General features: G+C 43.7%; 1 protein-coding gene across 2 annotated transcripts in view; it reads right to left on the reverse strand.

The window, feature by feature from the left end:
* LOC137423105 (transcription factor HIVEP3) overlaps window positions 1-22,911 on the reverse strand; it is a 78,175-nt gene that overhangs the window by 45,633 nt on the left and 9,631 nt on the right. For both annotated transcript variants that reach the window (XM_068109917.2, XM_078774693.1), the window contains one exon: window positions 2,659-6,915. In XM_068109917.2, coding sequence (XP_067966018.2) covers window positions 2,659-6,525 — 3,867 coding nt within the window. In that variant the 5' untranslated portion in view covers window positions 6,526-6,915. The remainder of the gene's footprint in view (window positions 1-2,658; window positions 6,916-22,911) is intronic.

The following is a 22,911-nucleotide window of genomic DNA, read 5'->3' on the forward strand; positions in this document are numbered from 1 at the left end:
GGAGCACAATGGATGGTAGAGTTCGATTGTGGATAACCATTCGGACATAGTTGCCAACTCTACGGCATTTTGTATACTTGAACAGCCGACCGATTTTATTGCTCATAACAGTGAAAAATACCGCTTTCTCAAGAAAATATGTCTCATTGAGGTTTTTGACAGATTTCCATGTTGTGACAAGGTTTCTGTTGGCCTTTAGTTGTAAATTCATCAGGAAAACATGATTATTCTGCTTAAAATTTTCATAAAAGAGTGTCTTAGAATGTACAAACTTAAGGTCAAAAATGCTTTTTTTTGGTATACTAAGTCGAGGCTCGTATAAGACCTAACATGTAGAACATATAATAAAGGGAGCGGGACACAAGAGAGGGAGAAAGGAAGGGAAGGAAGGATTTTTGGGAAGAAGAGAGAGGAATTAGATTTTTGAAATTTTAATTATTATTTTTATTATTAATATTATTTATTTAAAATCATTTTTGATGAAATTTATTTTTATTTTTGAATTTTTATTTTTTTGAAATTTGAGGAATTTCAACAAGAGGACTTTGGGAAGAAGAGAGGGACGGGAAGGAAGGGATTTTGGGATTGCCACTGGTGATGTAACCTAGTGTGAACTGCCACATGTTTGGGTTGTTGGTGACTGAACCAACGTTTTTTTTTAATACATGGGCTAAGGATCGTAATAGAGCTGACACACACACACAAACGCGCGCGCACACACACACACACACACACACACACACACACACACACACACACACACACACACACACACACACACACACACACACACACTCACACTTAACACGACCGTCACTTGCCGGGATAATCAGGGTACCAGCAACGTCATTACAATGGCGCCGCTTTTCTCACCGTACTCATCGGGGCATTTCCTCAAGAGGAATTTCCTCAAGAGGAATTTCCTCTTCCTCATGGATGCCAACCGATGGGGATTGTCCATGGTCTATCCTTTACAAGAAAGGAAGCAGCACACTCCTTCTTTAAAGTCTTTGGTATGACTTGAACTGGTCCAAACCAGAGGGTGTTTTTTTTAGGAGACACCATCTCCTTACTGGATGGCCGTTGGCTCTCTACAGGAGCTCGTCTGCCCATTGCCAGGTGTTTTTTTGGTCCTGGTAGGGTGTCACAGTCACTTTCCCCAATAGCAAAGCCAGTGAGGAGTGTCGGTTTAGTCGCCAACAACCCAACCCTGCCCTCACTCACTGGCTGCCGGAAGGACAACAGTCTCTGCAGCACTTCACAAATCTAAGCTTTATGGGAGAGTGGCCAGACGGAAGCCACTCCTAAGAAAAAGGCACATGACAGCATGCCTGGAGTTGGCAAAAAGGCATGTGAAAGACTAAGAGCATGAGGCCAAATATTCTGTTGGCTAATGAGATGAAAATTGAACTATTTTGGCCTGAATGCAAAGTGCTATGTCTGGCAGAAACCGAGCACACCTCATCAACCATGTCACACCATCCCTTCTGTGAAAGATGGTCGTCGCAGCATCATGCTATGGGTATGCTTTTCAACAGCAGGGCCTGGGAGACTTGTAAGGATAGAGGGAACATTGAATGGAGCCAAATACAGGCAAATCCTTGAGGAGAACATGCTTCAGAATATAAAAGACCTTGGACTGCGGTGAAGATTTACGTTACAACATGGCAAGGATCCCAAGCATATAGCAGAAGCAACACTGGAATGGCTTCAGAACAAGAAGATGAAAATCCTTGAGTGGCCCAGCCAAAGCTCGGACTTGAAACCCATTGAGAATCTGTGGAAAGACTTTAAGATTGCTGTTCACGAAGACTTTTCATTCAACTTGACAGAGCCTGAGCAAATCTGCATGGAAGAATGGGCGAAACTCCAAAGCCAAAGGAACTTCAACTAATTATTGACTCTGGGCACTGAATACGTATGTAAATTAGATATTTCTGTGTTTCATTTTCAATGAATTTGTAAAGATTTCTAAAAACATCTTTTCACTTCATCATTAAGAGGTATTTTGTGTAGATCGGTGACAAAAAAATTAAATTTATTCCATTTTAAATTCAGGCTGTAACTTTCTGAAATACTTTCTAAAGCACTGTATTTGTTCCTTACAAGTTCCCAAACCACAGGGCCAATTTTCCAGAAATTTTCACACGTGGAAGGTCAAAGTCACAAAAAAAAAAAATGTAAAGGGTCCACAGTCTCCACTGGACTACATTGAGTGTAACTAGTGGTCACACGGTCCTATACCACCTTAAATGAGGAAATGAGGTAATTTGGCCCATCATTGCCATGTTGCACTCACTCCTGTGTTAATTTTTTAAACAGTTGTAAACGATGTTCTTGACGTGTTACGAACGTCTAAATAACCCAAATAACCCGATCTTGATTGGGTGACCGGCCAATTGGTATATAAATACATACATATACATGGAGGTCATTTAAAAAGCTCTCAGCCTCACATAGAAACCAAACATGCATGAGTTTCATATACGTATGCTTGGTCTCGAATTTTCGAGCCTCCTCATAAAAGGTGTTCGACAAATATGTTTAGGGAAATAAAATACAAACAATGATGTGATAAAAAAAAATTTAAGCAAAAGATTGTTGAGTAATACAATGTAACAGAAATAAAGACAACCAAAATGGTCCTCTAAGACATACCTGTGCAGCACTTGCTTGCCACCTGTCTGATGGAACCATGTGACTTGGGGATGTTGAGGGTGAAGGTGCTGTGACATATATACATATGCTGTTTCGTTGTCGGGTTCGCAGCAGGCCTAGACCCATGTGAACAGGGAGACTGGGTAACTCAGCATGTCTAGATGGTGTTTGGCCTGAAAGCATGGAATCTGAGCATGACGGAGATGCCAAGCGGGTCGTGAGCTGAGGACGTGTGAGGAAGCACCATGACATGCCAGGTGTCGTGTCTAATGCAGCGACGTGGAGGCTTGGCACCTGTGTCAGGCTGGTGAACAAAGTCGTGCGTGACAACAAAGCTTTAGCTTGTTCTGTTGGCCCTGTTGGGGCGTGACACTGTAGCACCAAAGTTTTCACATCACCAGTGTTCTCAGTTTGTGATGGTCCTGCATCAAAAGCATGCATCTGGACTAATGGATCTTTGGGTTCTGTCAGCACAGTTTCCAGTTGCTGCTGCACACCAGCAACTGATGGACTGTATTCAGTGGGGCCCATGCAAAATTCATCCGTTCTGTACTGCCTAATAAGGGTAGGACGGCATGGTGACACAGGAGGTGCGACAGGTCCAACTAATGTTAATGAAGTTTTGTCATCCTCTCTGAGACGTTTCTGACTCTCTGAAGATACATCAATGCTGCTGGCTGGAGAAAGGCCACGTTTCCCAGGTGATGAAATAGAGGTGGAGCTTTCAACCGAAATCGTAGGAATTGATGAGGTTGTACCCACCTGCAAAGATACAGGAGGCACAGAAGGCAAGAGTGGAGATATAGGAGGAACTCGAATCGCTGGACAAAATGGCAGCCGATAAGCAGTAGGCTCCATAGCACCAGATGACAATGGCATACTACTTGGTGTGAGGGACACAGCTGGTCGAGAGCCTTCCCATAGACAAATCACAACAGCAGACAAGCCTTGAGATGCCTGAGAGAGTGAGGTGTACACAGCATATGTAATAACTGAGCATGTTAACTGGGATCGAACAGGCACTGTGACTCCCACTGATGATCCGAAATTGCCAGTCGATGGAGAGAATGGCAAATCCTGCATAGACACAGCAAGCGGATGAACTGAGCCACATTCTTCAGTTGACATAATGGAAGGCAAATGGGGCTCATGAATTGAAGTGGAAAATGGAACAAGTGAAAAATCGCCATGCAGTGGAGGGGCTGTAGTCGTGCTGGTAGTAGGCATTGATGGAGATGGTAATGGCTGAGACATGCGAATGTCTTCCATAGGAATATCACAGCTGAGTGATGGTTGCCGAGTGAGAATGGCTTTTTGCCGCACTCTGCTATGTGGCGTCGATAAGACATCACCACTGTCTAGTGAGTGACTCCGTTGTTCCTCTAATGAAGATTGTTGGCTTCGTGGACCTTGTTCAGATGAAGAACGACGAGGAGGACGGCGATTTGGTGGCACAGCCAAAAATTCTCGAGCAGAACCTGATGGCTGAGACACAAGTTGTGGGCCAGATGTTGTCTCATCAGGATCTAAGCTGGACCCTCTTGACAAGCTGCTTTCACTCCGTGAAAGCCCTGAAGACTCTGCACTGGATTCCTGTGAAGAACCCTGTAGCCCAACAAGGCGAAGCCTTTTCTTTTTTGGTGGTAACTTTTCAGTAGGCAGCCGGGATAATGATTCACTTCGTTGTGGCCAACGGAAACCAGATTCATGCGTTCCAGCAACATCTGTATCCACTGTGACAACAATTTCTGGAAGAAACTGCATTGGAGGAGGCTTGAAAGGGCAAGAAACTTGTATGTCACCACCATCCCCAAGAGGTCTAGATACTCCTTTTACATCTTTACAAGGATCTTGTGGTAAACTTTCTGCATCTTTTAGTTCAACCTGCTCAAATGATTTTGTGTGCTGGATCACAGAAATTCCTGTTCCTCTAATCTTTCCTTCAGCTGTCTTAGGAGAACTTGTACGTTCAAAAGGTGTTGTAAATGTAGCTGCTGTTTCAGACGAAGGGGTTACTGTCGTGTGTGTGGGTACTTCTGCAACAGTCAACATGGTTTTTGAACATTCTTGAATGGAGACAGTTCTTTTCTCAATTCCTGATAAGGGTGTAGCTTGTAAGCTTGTTTCTTTCACTTTTCCAATGCTCTGCTCTTGTTGTTGCTTGCGTGGACAGGGAGGCCAATCGACAGGTTGACGTATAAATTTGAAACGAGATAGTTGAGGCCTTGTGCCAGAGTGACCTAAAGTTGTCACTTCAGACATTCTAGGAGCGTGAAATTCTGAGCAATAAAACTTGCAATGTGCAGCATAATTCTCAGCCTTGCGGTACTTTACTCCGCAAACACTGCATTCATACATGGAGCCTTTTCTTCGCCTACGAGAAGATTCACCGGAAGGACCTGCTGTTGGCTCTTCTATTTTTGTGGTCTGAATTCCTTGGAATGCTGTTCCAGTGGAGGGAACCTCAATTGCAGCCTGGCGTACCAGTGGACGGTGATGAGATAGCAATCCAATTCCAGGCTCAGACTTGGGCGCTGAACTCTCATCAAGGGAATGGCTGGTCCGTGTGCTCGTCAAACTGTGCAGTGGATGACCAGCTGTTGTGGGCACTGAAAGGCTACGTGTGAGGGGCGTTTCCAGGAGAGTGCATGCCTGAGTCTCAACATCAGTTGAACGGCCGCTACGGCGAGGCTTTACGCTGGTCAGGGCTTCTGTATCTTCCACCACAGCAGTGTTTTGCATGATAAGCTTCGCAATGTGTTCTTCAAGAAACTGCCGCTCAACTGGTGGTCGAGAAGGTGGTGAAACCAGAGATTCAGTTGAGATTGGTATGGCTGGGGGCAAAGGAGTAGATAAAAGGGTAGCATGGGGAGCACCAGATGGAACATCAACACTGCCAAAGCTTCCAAAACTGCTTCCAGAAGCAGCACTTTCAGAATGTGATAAATAGCCAGAGTCAGTACTGCTGCCCTTGCTACCTCGACCCAAATGATGTAGTGTTGAGGTGCGTTGACCTTCTTCAGTTGAGCTGCTTCCCAAAGCTTTACGTTGCTGCCTTAAGGTCCATGCAAGTCGTTGTCGCACAGACACCTGCTCAGAAAGTGGTCTTCCTGGTAGACAGTGTTCAATTGTGGGCTCAGGTCCTCGTGGACTGTGACCTTGAATGACAGGTGTGAGGACCAAAGAATGGCTTGTAACAGAAGTTCTTCTACAGGGATGTTCAGTGTCTAGTGCAAAGCTGGGAGATATGGATAATGCTGAGATGGGTCCCAACTCTTCCTCACCTCCACTATCTGTACTTTCTCCTGTTACAGTTGCTTCAGGATCGGCTTCTTCCACCTTATCGACTGAGCCACCAGAGATGGTAACAGAACTGGAAGGGAGGCCAGCTCGAACTACATGAGCATGTGACTTGCGGTGTTTGTACAAATTGCTTTTGGTCTTGAAAGCGAAGCCACAGGGTAAGCACGGGTAAGGGCGCTCACCTGTATGTGATCTGAGATGCTTCTGTAGCACACTGGGTTTGGCACATGCTCGACCACAATAGGTGCAAACATAACGACCAGGCCTTGCCGCACGACTAACCTGCTGCCCACCACCCCTTGGTCCACGCTGAGATTGCTGCAGGACAGACAGAGATGGTAGAGATGGTGGTGGAGGAGGCAGTGTTTGTGATAGAGGCTGTGACACAGTCTCAATAACCTGTGGTAACTCACATGATGCACCACTTTCTGTCTCGTGAAGTTTGGGGAGCACAGTCTCTGAAGGACCTGGGCCTGAATCACCTTCAAATGGTTTCTTGTCTCCTTCAACATCTGATGGTCGACTCTCGCACTCTGCAGGCTCACAAACTTTTCCTGGCAGCATTCCCAAAAATTATGTCTCTGGCCCAAAAGAATGAACGATCCTCAGCTGACAAAAAGCAGGTATTGTGCAATTAACATAACATGAGATCTCTGTCTCAGTCAGGCCTCACATTTCGGCACATGCCAAATTCTTCAGGAATCTTTTAAAAAACCCACAACATTCAATATTGACGATGAGCAAGGTATTAACCACCATGCTGAGAAGTTCTTATATTCAATGCTTCGAGCCATGTGGAGGTCATCTTGACAGAGTCAGACAGCAGGCATTTTTTAGTAGCTTTTCATCATGGTGATTGCCATAGTGATGCAAAAACACTTGGGCCACGCATTTCTTCCCAATGATGCAAAAACACTTGGGCCACGCATTTTTCATATCTCACCATTTTCTTTTCTGAGGAAGAATAACAAGAAGAAAAGAGACTTTAGCATTGCGCATCATGTCACATTTATCATATTTAAACACACTCAATCCTTTTCCTAAAAGGAGTAAAAGAAACTGCAACAATGTGACAAAATGTGAATGGGAACAGCAAATGCAAGAGGTTTTGGGGGAAAAAGTAGTACCAGTCGACATAATCCCCTCGTAAATTACCATAATAATTATTGTTACTGATGCAAAAAAAAAAAGAATGTATAAAATAACTAGAACTGCACTCGGTAGAGCGTATACCTCCGCCAGGCTGAACAGTTTATGTTTTGTATCCCACTGATAGGCCGGATCTGGATTCGGACCTGAACAAAAATCTAATCAGCTTGTTCTGGTCACCTAACCAACTCGTCCACCAAGTTAGTCATAACACGTCCATAACTTTTTTTTTATATCATGTTAAGTATCGCTTTTTGCCCGATCTCTCAATGGTGAAGAATCACTTACAAATTAAATAATTCTCGCATCCAAATGCACCGTCAGATCTTCACCAAAATCAAATCGATTAGTCCTCGTCACACACACAACCTGTCCACCGAGTGTCGTCCAAATCCGTCCACAAATTTTTCAGACATCATGCTATATATCATTTTGGCCCCATCTCTCAATGGTGAAGATTCACTGAGTTGTTCGGGTATTTGGGGACTTTTAGTTTTTCTGGATCTTTTGGGTCCTGGGGGACTTTTGGGTCATCTGTGTCATTTGGGTCCTCGGGGTCTTTTGGGTCCTCGGGGTCTTTTGGGTCCTCGGGGTCTTTTGGGTCCTCGGGGTCTTTTGGGTCCTTGTGGATTTTGGTTCTTTGGGGACTTTTGGATATTTTGGGTCATCGGGGTCTCTTGGGTCCTCTGGGTCTTTTGGGTTATCTGGGTCTCTTGGGTCCTCTGGGAATTTTGCGTCTTAACGGTATTTATGGGGTCTTTGGGTTCTTAAAGATCTTGGGGATCTTAAAGGATCTTCAAAGGTCGAAGGGGTCTCAGCAGCTTAAAGGGTTAAAAGGTACATGTCAACATTACATACCGTAATTAATTAATGGATGATGTTTACTCAACTGCTCATAAAGAAGCTCAAACTCTGCAAAAACTTCCTCTCTTTTAACGTTGTTGTTTGGAACGCTGAACCAAACAATATGAGCGAGAACAAACCCATCAGTGTCAGAAAGGGTATAGTCCCACATGTTGAGAACATGCATCGATGAATCAATATAATGATAGAACCAAAACATTTCATCTTTAACTGATTAATGTTTTGATCATGTCTCTGCCTTGCAACCAACTCAACAAGATCATCAATCGTTGCGATATATCTACACAGATGTACCATGTGAAAGAAGGGCAAAAACTCCTGTGCAAGCCACCACTCTGTTTGCAAAGCATGATGTAGGCCCAAGGATCGATGTTGTATTCTTCTGAGTCCATAAAACATGCTCTCAACAGACAGACTTGGTCTCATTCTGGAGTGTTGAATTATTTTCTGAATAAAAACAGGAGGCAGGCCCAGAGATATGTCTCGGACAACTTGCCTGTCCTACATTTTCCATGCAGATGAACCAAGTTGTTTAGTTTAATTGCTCCACCTGTGGACAGGAGTAGGCTTACCAGTCTCAAATAAAAACTAGAGCAATTTGACTGCGTCGCCAATCTGCCTTCACGTCGCCAATCTGCCTTCACGTAGTCCCTGCCCGTGACAACGGGTAGATGCCTGCCCTCGTACACTCTCCTAAAAATAAACAGGTTTGATTGAAATCCCTTCAGCTGTTCTCAAGTATCACATTTTTAACCAAAAATGACAGGTTTCACATCGATCGGTGAAGCGGTTTGGGCGAAGGGGGTTCTTTAAATATCGGCTCTCAAGCTAATATGGCTGCCAAACCACGTGACAGAGGAAATCAGAAATGTACACTCTAAATATGTTGATCGCGAATGTACACTCTATGTAGGGGATCACGTTTGTGAAGTTTCGTGTTGATCGGATAAGGTTCTTTTTTTGTATACAAGATCGAGGCTCGTGAAAGAGCGAACATTAATCACACAGAAAGACAAACAGACACACAAAACAAATAACATCGGGAGCGGTAGACAAGATGGGGAGAGAGGGGGAAGGACACAAACACAACATTTGAGAGCAGGGACCGAGAGACATGGAGACATCGAGAGAACTGTGGGAGGGAGAGGGCATTGGGGGGGAGGCATGGGAAGGGGGGGGGGGGGTGGGAGAGGTATAAAACATATGGACACTGCCAAGACTTCCAGGAAAGAAGTTGGAATTTCAAACAAGGTGGATCTGGGGTGAATTAGTGGGGGTAGAAAAGATCAAGGTTTTGGATGGGGGAAGATAAGAGATGGTGGTGAACAGCTGTTTTGAAGACCTGGAGGGAGGAGTGTGATTGAAGTGAGTGTGGGAGTTTGTTCCAGAGGCGGGAGAAAAGAGGATTGAAAGAGTGAAGGTGAGCAGAGAGCCGAGATTTCGGCAGTTTAACCATCAGAGGGTGGCTGGCAGATCTTGTGCGACCTGTAGGAATATTTGGGGGACAGAGTGCAGAGAGAGCTGGGGGAGCAAGGCCGGAGAGGAGTCGGTAGAAGACAGAAAGACCACCTACCTGCCTGCGGTGAGTGAGTGAAAGGCCCTCAGAGATAGCTTCATCGCGGGAGATTCCAATGATTCTGAAAGCTTTGGATTCAACAGCGTGAAGCCGAGCCAGGTGTGAGGCAGGAGCACCAGCCCATAGGGGAGAACAGTATTCCATTGAGCTGCGGATGAAAGCCTTGTATGTGGTGAGGAGCTCAGGTGTGCCTAGGAAGGACTTCGCACGACGGAGGATGCCCAGTCGGCGACTGGCTTTGGAGGTCAGCTTGGAAATGTGGTTTTCCCAAGAAAGATCATGGCAGATGGTGAGACCCAAAAGCTTGAGCGACAGAACTTCTTGGAGAGGATTGTTGAGAAATTAGATGGGAGGGTTGTCCAGTCGATCTTTTCGGAGAGACATAGTAAGAGTGTGAGATTTGTCAGGATTGAAAGACATGTTCCACATGTTTGACCAGTCTGTGATTTTGTCCAGGTCTTCAGAGAGTGAGGAGGCTGCAGACTGCCGATCTGAGGGAAGAGGAATGGAGCGGCAGAGAGTGGAGTCATCAGCAAAGAGATACAGAGGATTTTCCAGAGAGTCGGAGAGATCATTGATAAAGACCAGAAAAAGCACAGGGCCCAGCACACTGCCTTGGGGAACTCCAGCCTGAACGGGAAGGGGAGATGAGAGAAATCCATTCAGGGCCACACGTTGACTACGACCAGAGAGGAAGTCCGCAAGCCATGCATGGAGATTTCCATGGATACCATAGGAGGAGAGTTTGGTGAGCAGAGCTGGGTGCCAGACCGTATCGAAGGCACGTGATATGTCAAGGGAGACAGCTCTGATTTCCTGTTTGGCATTGAGGACCTCCATCCATTGTTGAGACAGCAGAAGCAGCATGTCCAGAGTAGAGTGACCTGGTCTGAAACCAAATTGATGATCAGAGATCAAGCCATTGGAGAAGAGGAAAGATTTCATATCCGAAGCAATGATGGATTCCATGACTTTGCTGATAATTGGGAGCAGGCTGATTGGTCTGTAGTTGCAAGGATCTGTTTTTGCACCTTTTTTGTGTAAAGCGGTAATGTTTGCTGATTTCCAGGATGCTGGCAGATGACCTTGAGCAAAAGATAGGGTGAAAAGAACAGAGAGAGGGTGAGATAGAGCGGCAGAGCAGGATTTTAGGACCCGTGGGCTGATGCCATCTGGTCCAGTTGCAGAATCAGAGTCGAGGTTTGACAAAAACTCCTCGACCTTGTCAGGAGAGAAGGTCACAGAGTCCAGGAGCAGTTTGGTTCGACTGGGAAAGGTGGGAACAGAGAGAGATGGGTTTGGGACTAAGGATTTTGAGGCAAACACAGAGTTGAGGCATTCGGCTTTGTCACGTGCGATGTCAACTGTGTGGCCATTTGAGGTAAGGGAGGGGATGGAGGGGGAACAAACACCAGAAACGGATTTGACCAGACGCCACCAGGATTTGGAGGAAGGAGACAGGTTTGAGAGTTCATTCTTGAGTGAGGAGAGATAGTGCTTCCTGGCACTCCTGAGGGTAGACACACACTTGTTCCGAGCTTGGTGGAAGGAACTGAGATTTCCTTCAGTTGGATTAGCCTTCCAAGAGGCAAAGGCAAGTTGTTTCAGGGCAACTGCCTCACCACAAGATTCAGTGTACCATGGACGGGAGGAAGGGTAAGACAACTGAAGGCGAGATGGGATAAATCTGTGCATGAGAGAGATCAGTTTGCTTTGGAAGAATTCCCAGGAAGAATTGATGTCAGAGGCAGTGGAGATGGGAGACCAATCCAGACGAATGATGGCTGCTTGAAGACCGTCCCAGTCGGCCTGAGTGAAATGCCAGACTCGTCGACGCTGAGGAGGCTCTCTGAGAATGGCCAGAGAGATGTCCACTTTGACAAGCACATGATCAGTAGAACCGATTGGAGCAGAAGAAGAGCAGCAGATATTAGCAGGGAAGTTAGTCATAACCAAGTCTAGAAGAGAAGATACTCCATTGGCTGAGATCCGGGTCGGGAAATTGACAGATTGTGTCAATCCCAGTGAGTCACAGAAGTCCTTTGCTGAGGTGCCATGACTGGTGAGAGAGGAACCCACACCCAACCAGGTGGCATGATGACAATTGAAGTCACCACATATGAGGAAGAGAGAGTTGGGATGAGTGGATAGAAGTTGGTCCATGTTGTCGGACAGTGAAATGTAGATGGAGTCCATCACTGTTTGGGGGACGGTACAGAACACATATGAACAAAAGGTGGGAGCGGAGAGGAAGCCGTAGCCAGAGGTACTCCTGGGGGTGAAGAGGAGAGAGGGCAGTGCAAGGAGAGTGAGGAAGAGAGTTTTTGATAAAGATAGCCACCCCACCACCAGGCCGAGGCTCAGGTCTATCATACCGGAGGAGGGAGTAACCAGGAAGAGATATTAAGGAATCAGAGACATCTTGAAGGAGGAAAGTCTCTGTTAAGCAGATCAAGTCTGGATTGTCAGAAGCAACCTGTATGGAGAGATCAGTCAGGTTTGAGCGAAGGCCCCGGATGTTTGAGGTCCATACCGTTAATGAAGAGAGAGGGGGAGCATCGGGTACAGGACAGGGGAGGGGAGGAGTAGGGTAAGATGAAGGATGAGAGGGGGAGGTAGGGAGAGCAGTTGTTAGTGTGTCAGCGATTGCAGAAGAGTTCCAAGAAAGGGAAGGATGAGGAGGATGAAAGGTTTGAAGGTGAAGGGCTGAGGCACAGTGAGGGGTTGTTTGAGGGGGGGCAGAGGAAAGAAGAAGGTTGGGGGGGGTGGAGGTATGAGATAGAAGGGAGACGAAGTGGGGAGGAGGCAGCTTTGAGGAGGAGGGGGGAGGAGGGAGAATTGGAGAGGAATGGTATGGGGGGAGATTTGAATGGGAGGGGTTGGGGGGGAGTTTTGAAGGGGAGGAGTGAGGGGGGAGTTTAGGAGGGGAAGGGCAAGGGGGGAGTTCAGGAGTGGAAGGGAAAGGGGGGAGTTCAGGAGTGGAGGGGCAGGGGGGGAGTTTAAGAGTGGCGGGGCAGGGGGGGAGTTTAAGAGTGGCGGGGCAAGGGGGGAGTTTAGGAGTGTAGGTGCAAGGGGAGGGATTTGGATGGGAGGGGCAAGAGGGGAGTTTAGAAAGTGGATGATTAATGAAAGACGAACATTGAAAACAAATTGGGTTTGTTGTGATTTTCAAGTTAGCAATCCGGTTCAGAATGATGGAGGAGGGATGGAATGAATGTGAATTTAGACCATGTAGTGAGGGAGACGTATAAGATATTGAATTTCTTTTTTTTGAGGTGGAATGAGTTGGAGAGGAAATTGAGAAAAGCCTTTTAAATAGGAAGAAAAACAGCGTGTTGTAAAATACCACTGAGTAAAACACTGAAGGGGAAAGGTTATACATATTTAAATAATATTTAAACAGAACCGTGAACAATCTTATGTGCACAAAAAATACCAACGGGGGGAGAGCCGAGAGGGACCACCACGAGTCACGTGAAGGGCAAACGGTGGATCAGGTTCGCTTTTCTATCCAAGATAGCTGCCATACCACGTGACCTATGGCATCACCATTATCATAAAAACATTCTATATGGGTGTTGCTCCTACCCTGAAAGTTTTGTTTCAATCGGACATGTGGTTGCTGAAAAAAGCGAGATTTAACCCATATGGATGAACAGACGGACGGACGGACATACAACCCGGAAATATAATTACTCCGGCCCCCTTCCTATTAGAGGCATAAAAAGATGCTTAGTACACCAAAACTTTCATATTTAACCATAAACAGACATTTAAAGATTAGTTTGAAAAAGCAGATAAAAAAGAACCACAAAGCTTTTCATTGTGCACTCCTCAGGTGAAATTCGCACAAAGAAAACGAGACCTGGAAGAAGAACCTACATAGGCCACCTAACAACAAGACCAATTCCAATTGGATGCTCTCTGCTGAGATCATCACCTCCCATTGCTCTAGGTGGGAGGGGCCTGCTCAGTGTTCAGCTCTTCAATTGGAAGTTGCACTGTCTGAGGCGGGGCAAGGGACACTGCAGATGAAAGAATTTGGGCATTCACGTGGCTTATTTCTGCAAAGAAAAGGAACACAAAACTCGTCTCCCAGTCACAGATGGTGATGAAGAGGATTCAGCAGTGGCCCCGCTCCAGACTATGCAACCTCCAAGTGAAAGCAATGCTTTGAAAACATATTGTCCCAGCAATAATTCATAAACAGCATTCAACGAGCTGTGTACACCAAACTTTTAATTTTGCTTTAAGCAGAGGCCGAGGAAGGTTGTGCAGTGAAAAGCACGATTATTTAGCTGCTCACAGAATGCAACCAGAATCCATTTCATGAAATAACTAGAACGCCACTCAGTAGAGCGTATACTCCCGCCATGGGTCAAGTTGGAATAGGACGATTTCACAAAAGTTTGAGGGAGTAGTTCAGTGACAACACAAGACGAGACAACAAGACAGACACTGCACAGATATATATATATATGTACAGTCACGTGAAAAAGTAAGTACACCCCATGTAAGGTTTTGACTTTTTCAACATATTTCAACATACAGCTATTTGATCTTCATTTCAACAATATTGATATATAAAGGTGATATAATATAACAAATATCATGAAACATTTACATTTTGTAGTCCATTGTATAATTTAAATAAACATAAATGCAAATTTCGCATGTGGAAAAAGTAAGTACACCCCTACATTTATCACTACTTCAAATACCTAAAATTAGAATCAAGTGCACCAGCTCAGTTGCAAATGATTAGAACATCGTTAGAGAGGATCTTGGAGGAACCTGTCTTATTTAAACCTCAGACATTTATTTTGGTTTGCTCTTTGTTGTTGAAGTGTGCGGCATCACCATGCCTAGATCAAAAGAGCTCTCTGAGGCCTTCAGAAAGAAGGTTATAGATGCCTATGAGTCTGGGAAGGGATTTAAAAAGATCTCCAAACAATTTGAAATCAATCATTCGACTGTCTGGAAGATCATCTTCAAGTGGAGAAGATTCCAAACAACTGCCAACTTGTTCAGGCCAGGCCCCCCCAGCAAGTTCAGCCCGAGAGCAGACCGCAAGATGCTGAAGGAAGTCTCTAAGAACCCAAGAATGTCATCATGGGACCTACAGGTAGCTCTTGCCACTGTTGATGTCAAAGTGCACGAGTCTACCATTAGAAAGAGGCTGCACAAATATGATCTACATGGGAGGTGTGCCAGGAGGAAACCTTTGCTGTCCAGAAAGAACATCAGGGCAAGACTAAAGTTTGCCAATGAACACCTCGGCAAAGCCCAGCACTTTTGGAACAATGTGCTCGGGAAAGCTGAGTCAAAGGTAGAGCTATTTGGCCACAGTACCAGAGGACATGTTTGGTGAAAACCAAAGACAGCATTTGAACACAAGAACCTGATACCAACTGTAATGCATGGTGGTGGAAATATTATGGTTTGGGGCAGCTTTGCTGCATCAGGGCCTGGGCAGCTCGCCATCATAGAATCCACTATGAATTCTTCATTGTACCAGAGGGTGCTTGAGGATAATGTGAGGCCATCTGTCGGAAAGTTGAAGCTCAACTGAAGGTGGACCTTGCAACATGACAATGACCCTAAACATACTAGTAAATCCACCAAGGAATGGCTGAAAAGAAAGAAATGGAGGGTTCTGGAATGGCCAAGTCAAAGCCCGGATCTAAATCCCATCGAGATGTTGTGTGGGGATTTGAAACGAGCTGTGCATGCAAGAAACCCATCAAACATCGTACAGCTGAAATAATTCTGCATGGAGGAGTGGGCAAAAAATTCTCCCAGTCGATGTCAGAGACTGGTCGACAGTTATAAGAAACACCTACTTGAGGCTGTTTCTGCCAAAGGAGGCAAAACCACCTATTAGAGCCAAGGGTGAACTTACTTTTTCCACATGGGAAATTTGCATTTATGTTTATTTAAATTATACAATAGACTACAAAATGTAAATGTTTCATGATATTTGTTATATTATATCACCTTTATCTATCAATATTGTTGAAATTAAGATCAAATAGCTGTATGTTGAAATATGTTGAAAAAGTCAAAACTTTACATGGGGTGGACTTACTTTTTCACGTGACTGTATATACATGTTTTTTTCACGTGACATTCACCATGTAAAGTTTTGACTTTTTCAACATATTTCAACATACAGCTATTTGATCTTCATTTCAACAATATTGATAGATAAAGGTGATATAACATAACAAATATCATGAAACATTTACATTTTGTAGTCCATTGTATAATTTAAATAAATATAAATGCAAATTTCGCATGTGGAAAAAGTAAGTACACCCTTGGCTCTTGGTCCTCAATGCCAAACAGGAAATCAGAGCTGTCTCCCTTGACATATCACGTGCCTTCGATACGGTCTGGCACCCCGCTCTGCTCACCAAACTCTCCTCCTTTGGTATCCATGGAAATCTCCACGCATGGCTGGCGGACTTACTCTCTAGTCGTAGTCAACGTGTGGCCCTGAATGGGTTTCTCTCATCTCCTCTTCCTGTTCAGGCTGGAGTTCCCCAAGGCAGTGTTTTGGGCCCTGTGCTTTTTCTGGTCTTCATCAATGATCTCTCTGACTCTCTTGAAAATCCTCTCTATCTCTTTGCTGATGACTCTACTCTCTGTCGCTCCATTCTTCATCCCTCAGATCGGCAGTCTGCAGCCTCCTCACTCTCTGCAGACCTGGACAAAATCACAGACTGGGCAAACAAGTGGAACATGTCTTTCAATCCTGACAAATCTCACACTCTTACGATGTCTCTCCGAAAAGACCGACTGGACAACCCTCCCATCCACTTTCTGAATAATCCTCTCCAAGAAGTTCTGTCACTCAAGCTTTTGGGTCTCACTATCTGCCATGATCTTTACTGGGAAAACCACATTTCAAATCTGGCCTCCAAAGCCAGTCGCCGACTGGGCATCCTCCTTCGTGCGAAGTTCTTCCTTGGCTCAGGTGTCTGAGCTCCTCACAACATACAAGACTTTCATCCGCAGCTCAATGGAATACTGCTCTCCCCTCTGGGCTGGTGCTCCTGCCTCACACCTAGCTCGTCTTCACACTGTTGAAACCAAAGCATTCAGAATCATTGGAATCTCCCGCGATGAAGCTAACTCCAAGGGCCTCTCTCTCACTCACCGCAGGCAGGTTGGTGGCCTTTCCGTCTTCTACCAACTCCTCTCTGGCCTTGCCCCCCCAGCTCTCTCTGGGCTCTGTCCCGCAAATATTCCTGCAGGTCGCACAAGATCTGCCTGCAACCGTCTTATGGTTAAACTGCCAAAATCAAGACTCTCCGCTCACCTTCACTCCTTCATTCCTCTTTTCTCCCACCTCTGCAACAAACTCCCTCACTCTCTTCAATCCCACTTCACCCTCCAGGTCTTTAAAACAGCTGTTCACCACCATCTCTTAATCTTCCCCCATCCAAAACCTTGATGTTTTCTACCCCCGCTAATTTCACCCCAATTCCACTTTTTTGAAATACCAACTTCTGTCCTGGAAGTCCTTGGTGTCCTTGTGTTTTATACTTCTCCCACCCCCCCCCCCCCCCCACCCCTTCCCACGCCTCCTCCCCCCAAGCCCTCTCCCTCCCACACATCTCCCTGCTCTCAAATGTTGCGTTTGTGTGCTTCCCCTTCTCTCCCCATCTTGGCTTCCGCTCCCTCTTTTTATATATTTTGTTTGTCTGGTTGATTTGTTTGTGAAGTAAATGTTAGCTCTTTCATGAGCCTCGATTCAGCATACAAAAAAAAAAAGAAAAAAAAAAAAGGTGGTATTGCCCCTTGACAGAAACAACCTCAAGTAGGCGTTTCTTATAACTGTCCACCAGTCTCTCACATCGACTGGGAGAAATTTTTACCCACTCCTCCATGCAGAATTCTTTCAGCTTTGAGATGTTTGAGGGGTTTCTTGCATGCACAGCTCGTTTCAAATCCCCCCCACAACATCTCGATGGGATTTAGATCCGGGGTTTGACTTGGCCATTCCAGAACCCTCCATTTCTCTTTTCAGCCATTCCTTGGTGGATTTACTGGTATGTTTAGGGTCATTGTCATGTTGCAAGGTCCACCTTCGGTTGAGCTTCAACTTTCCGACAGATCACCTCACATTATCCTCAAGCACCATCTGGTAAAATGAATATTTCATCGTGGATTCTATGATGGTGAGCTGCCCAGGCCCTGATGCAGCAAAGCTGCCCCAAACCATAATATTTCCACCACCATGCTTTACAGTTGGTATCAGGTTCTTGTGGTCAAATGCTGTCTTTGGTTTTCGCCAAACATGTCTTCTTGTCTTCTGGTACTGTGGTCAAATAGCTCTACCTTTGACTCATCTGTCGAGAGCACATTGTTCCAGAAGTGCTGGTCTTTGCCTAGGTGTTCATTGGCAAACTTTAGTCTTGCCCTGATGTTCTTTCTGGACAGCAAAGGTTTCCTCCTGGCACACCTCCCATGTAGATCAAATTTGTGCAGCCTCTTTCTAATGGTAGACTCGTGCACTTTGACATAAACAGTGGCAAGAGCTTCCTGTAGATCCCGTGATGACATTCTTGGGTTCTTAGAGACTTCTTTCAGCATCTTGTGGTCTGCTCTCGGGCTGAACTTGCTGGGGCGGCCTGGCCTGAACAAGTTGGCACTTGTTTGGAATCTTCTCCACTTGTAGATGATCTTCCAGATAGTCAAAAGACTGATTTCAAATTGTTTGGAGATCTTTTTAAATCCCTTCCCAGACTCGTAGGCATCTATAATCATCTTTCTGAAGGCCTCAGAGAGCTCTTTTGATCTAGGCATGGTGACGCCGCACACTTCAACAACAAAGAACAAACCAAACTAAATGTCTGAGGTTTAAATAAGACAGGTTCCTCCAAGATCCTCTCCAACGATGTTCTAATCATTTGCACCTGAGCTGGTGCACATGATTCTAATTTTCGGTATTTGAAGGAGTGATAAATGTAGGGGTGTACTTACTTTTTCCACATGCGAAATTTGCATTTATGTTTATTTAAATTATACAATGAACTACAAAATGTAAATGTTTCATGATATTTGATATATTATATCACCTTTATCTATCAATATTGTTGAAATGAAGATCAAATAGCTGTATGTTGAAAAAAGATGAAAAAGTCAAAACTTTACATGGGGTGTACTTACTTTTTCACATGACTGTATATATATATATACTGTATATATATATATATATATATATATATATATATATATATATATATATATATATATACACCTCACAGCCACAAAACACGAAATTAAAAACACCTCACAGGCACAAAACACGAAATTAAAAACACCTCAGCCACAAAACACGAAATTAAAAGCACCTCACAGCCACAAAACATGAAATTAAAAACACCTCACAGCCACAAAACACGAAATTAAAAACACCTCACAGCCACAAAACACGAAATTAAAAACACCTCACAGCCACAAAACACGAAATTAAAAACACCTCACAGCCACAAAACACGAAATTAAAAACACCTCACAGCCACGAAACACGAAATTAAAAACACCTCACAGCCACAATACATGAAATTAAAAACACGTCACAGCCACGAAACACGAAATTAAAAACACCTCACAGCCACAATACACGAAATTAAAAACACCTCACAGCCACAATACACGAAATTAAAAACACCTCACAGCCACAATACATGAAATTAAAAACACTTCACAGCCACGAAACACGAAATTAAAAACACCTCACAGCCACAATACACGAAATTAAAAACACTTCACAGCCACAATACACGAAATTAAAAACACCTCACAGCCACAATACACGAAATTAAAAACACCTCACAGCCACAATACACGAAATTAAAAACACCTCACAGCCACAATACACGAAATTAAAAACACCTCACAGCCACGAAACACGAAATTAAAAACACGTCACAGCCACAAAACACGAAATTAAAACACCTCACAGCCACAAAACACGAAATTAAAAACACTTCACAGCCACAAAACACGAAATTAAAAACACCTCACAGCCACAAAACACGAAATTAAAAACACCTCACAGCCACGAAACACGAAATTAAAAACACCTCACAGCCACGAAATTAAAAACACTTCACAGCCACAATACACGAAATTAAAAACACTTCACAGCCACAAAACACGAAATTAAAAACACCTCACAGCCACAATACACGAAATTAAAAACACCTCACAGCCACAATACACGAAATTAAAAACACCTCACAGCCACAATACACGAAATTAAAAACACCTCACAGCCACAAAACACGAAATTAAAACACCTCACAGCCACAAAACACGAAATTAAAAACACCTCACAGCCACGAAACACGAAATTAAAAACACCTCACAGCCACGAAATTAAAAACACTTCACAGCCACAAAACACGAAATTAAAAACACCTCACAGCCACAATACACGAAATTAAAAACACTTCACAACCACAATACATGAAATTAAAAACACTTCACAACCACAATACACGAAATTAAAAACACTTCACAACCACAATACACGAAATTAAAAACACTTCACAACCACAATACACGAAATTAAAAACACTTCACAACCACAATACACGAAATTAAAAACACCTCACAGCCACAAAACACGAAATTAAAAACACCTCACAGCCACAATACACGAAATTAAAAACACTTCACAGCCACGAAACACGAAATTAAAAACACCTCACAGCCACAATACACGAAATTAAAAACACCTCACAGCCACAAAACACGAAATTAAAAACACCTCACAGCCACGAAACACGAAATTAAAAACACCTCACAGCCACAAAACACGAAATTAAAAACACCTCACAGCCACAATACACGAAATTAAAAACACCTCACAGCCACAATACACGAAATTAAAAACACCTCACAGCCACGAAACACGAAATTAAAAACACCTCACAGCCACGATACATGAAATTAAAAACACGTCACAGCCACGATACACGAAATTAAAAACACCTCACAGCCACAATACACGAAATTAAAAACACCTCACAGCCACGAAACACGAAATTAAAAACACCTCACAGCCACGAAACACGAAATTAAAAACACGTCACAGCCACGATACATGAAATTAAAAACACCTCACAGCCACGATACATGAAATTAAAAACACGTCACAGCCACGATACACGAAATTAAAAACACCTCACAGCCACGAAACACGAAATTAAAAACACTTCACAGCCACGAAACACGAAATTAAAAACACTTCACAGCCACAAAACACGAAATTAAAAACACTTCACAGCCACAAAACACGAAATTAAAAACACCTCACAGCCACGAAACACGAAATTAAAAACACCTCACAGCCACGAAACACGAAATTAAAAACACCTCACAGCCACGAAACACGAAATTAAAAACACTTCACAGCCACGAAACACGAAATTAAAAACACCTCACAGCCACGAAACACGAAATTGAAAACACGTCACAGCCACGAAACACGAAATTAAAAACACCTCACAGCCACGAAACACGAAATTAAAAACACTTCACAGCCACAAAACACGAAATTAAAAACACGTCACAGCCACGAAACACGAAATTAAAAACACCTCACAGCCACGAAACACGAAATTAAAAACACCTCACAGCCACGAAACACGAAATTAAAAACACCTCACAGCCACAAAACACGAAATTAAAAACACCTCACAGCCACGAAACACGAAATTAAAAACACCTCACAGCCACGAAACACGAAATTAAAAACACCTCACAGCCACAAAACACGAAATTAAAAACACCTCACAGCCACGAAACACGAAATTAAAAACACCTCACAGCCACGAAACACGAAATTAAAAACACCTCACAGCCACGAAACACGAAATTAAAAACACCTCACAGCCACAAAACACGAAATTAAAAACACCTCACAGCCACGAAACACGAAATTAAAAACACCTCACAGCCACAAAACACGAAATTAAAAACACTTCACAGCCACGAAACACGAAATTAAAAACACTTCACAGCCACAAAACACGAATATAAAAACACCTCACAGCCACAAAATTAAAAACACCTCACAGCCACGTGATTTAAAAACACCTCACAGCCACGTGATTTAAAAACATCGCACCACCACATAATTCAAAATACCTCACCACCACGTGATTCAAAACCACCACCACATTATTAAAAACACTTCACAACCACGGAAATAAAAGTTTTTGGGAGTAGTTCAGTGACAACAGACACTGCCCAGATATGTGGATATATAGATAAATAAACCTGAAAATCGCAGAGCCAGAATTATTTTTTGGTCTGGGAAGCCCATGCGAGGTTTCTTCTTCTTCAGCTTATCACAACCCTGGGTGAATATGCGATCTTTTTAAAAAAAAGTTTGAATTTTGCCAAATCTGTTTTATTTTATTGTTAATATACCTCAGCCATTGACAAATCTGGAATTATAATTTTATTTGAGGTTCAAATTAACCCGGGACATTGTGTCAAACGATGCCTGCAAGTCTGTACATGTGATAAATAATTAATCGTCCACAGGCGACGACTCTTCTTCTTTACACAATAACAACTTCCAGCTTCCAGACCGTACATCCAACCATCTTCAAATTTTTCACACTGGTTACTCTTCATGGCTTCTACTACAGTATGAAGTTTCACGTCGATCAATGAAGTGGTTCAGGGGATATAAATGTTTTTATTATTTGCGTTTAATTAACGATATCTGCCAAACCACGTGATCTATCGCAAATTCCAAAAGGACATTTTAGTAAACTGATATGCTGAACAGACTTGTGAAGTTTCCCCTCGATTGGATCACAAATGAGGGAGGAGCTAGGTTTTAAATGTTTGTGCTTAAAAACGTCATAACTCTGAAACCATGTGATGCATGACGTCATGCTCGCTGACTTTTTTTGTTCGTCATGGGTATGCGATTCTGCCTGCAAAGTTTGGCCTCGATCTGTTTAGGCGTTTTGGAGAAAATTGGATTTTAGTGTTTTTCACTCAAAACAATATGGCGGCGGAACCACGTGACCTGTGACGTCATAATTACCATAAAAATATTCTGCAGACGGATTCCCTCCTATGGTAAAAATTTGCTGTCAATCGGTCCAAATATTGCAGAGAAAATGGTTTTTAAAGGAAACCAGAAATAAAATTCCCCAAAAAAACTTCCTGGATCCGGAATAATTTCCTGAGCTTCACCAAAAACTAATCAATTCTTCCTTATCCCAAGTGCAATCATCCCACCAACTTTCATCCAAATCCGTTCAGAACTTTTCCAGATATCTTGTTCACAAACACACACACACACGGACACACACACACAC

The sequence above is a fragment of the Myxine glutinosa genome, chromosome 3 (assembly GCF_964187855.1).
Source record: "Myxine glutinosa chromosome 3, kmMyxGlut1.1, whole genome shotgun sequence".
NCBI classification, from domain to species: domain Eukaryota; kingdom Metazoa; phylum Chordata; class Myxini; order Myxiniformes; family Myxinidae; genus Myxine; species Myxine glutinosa.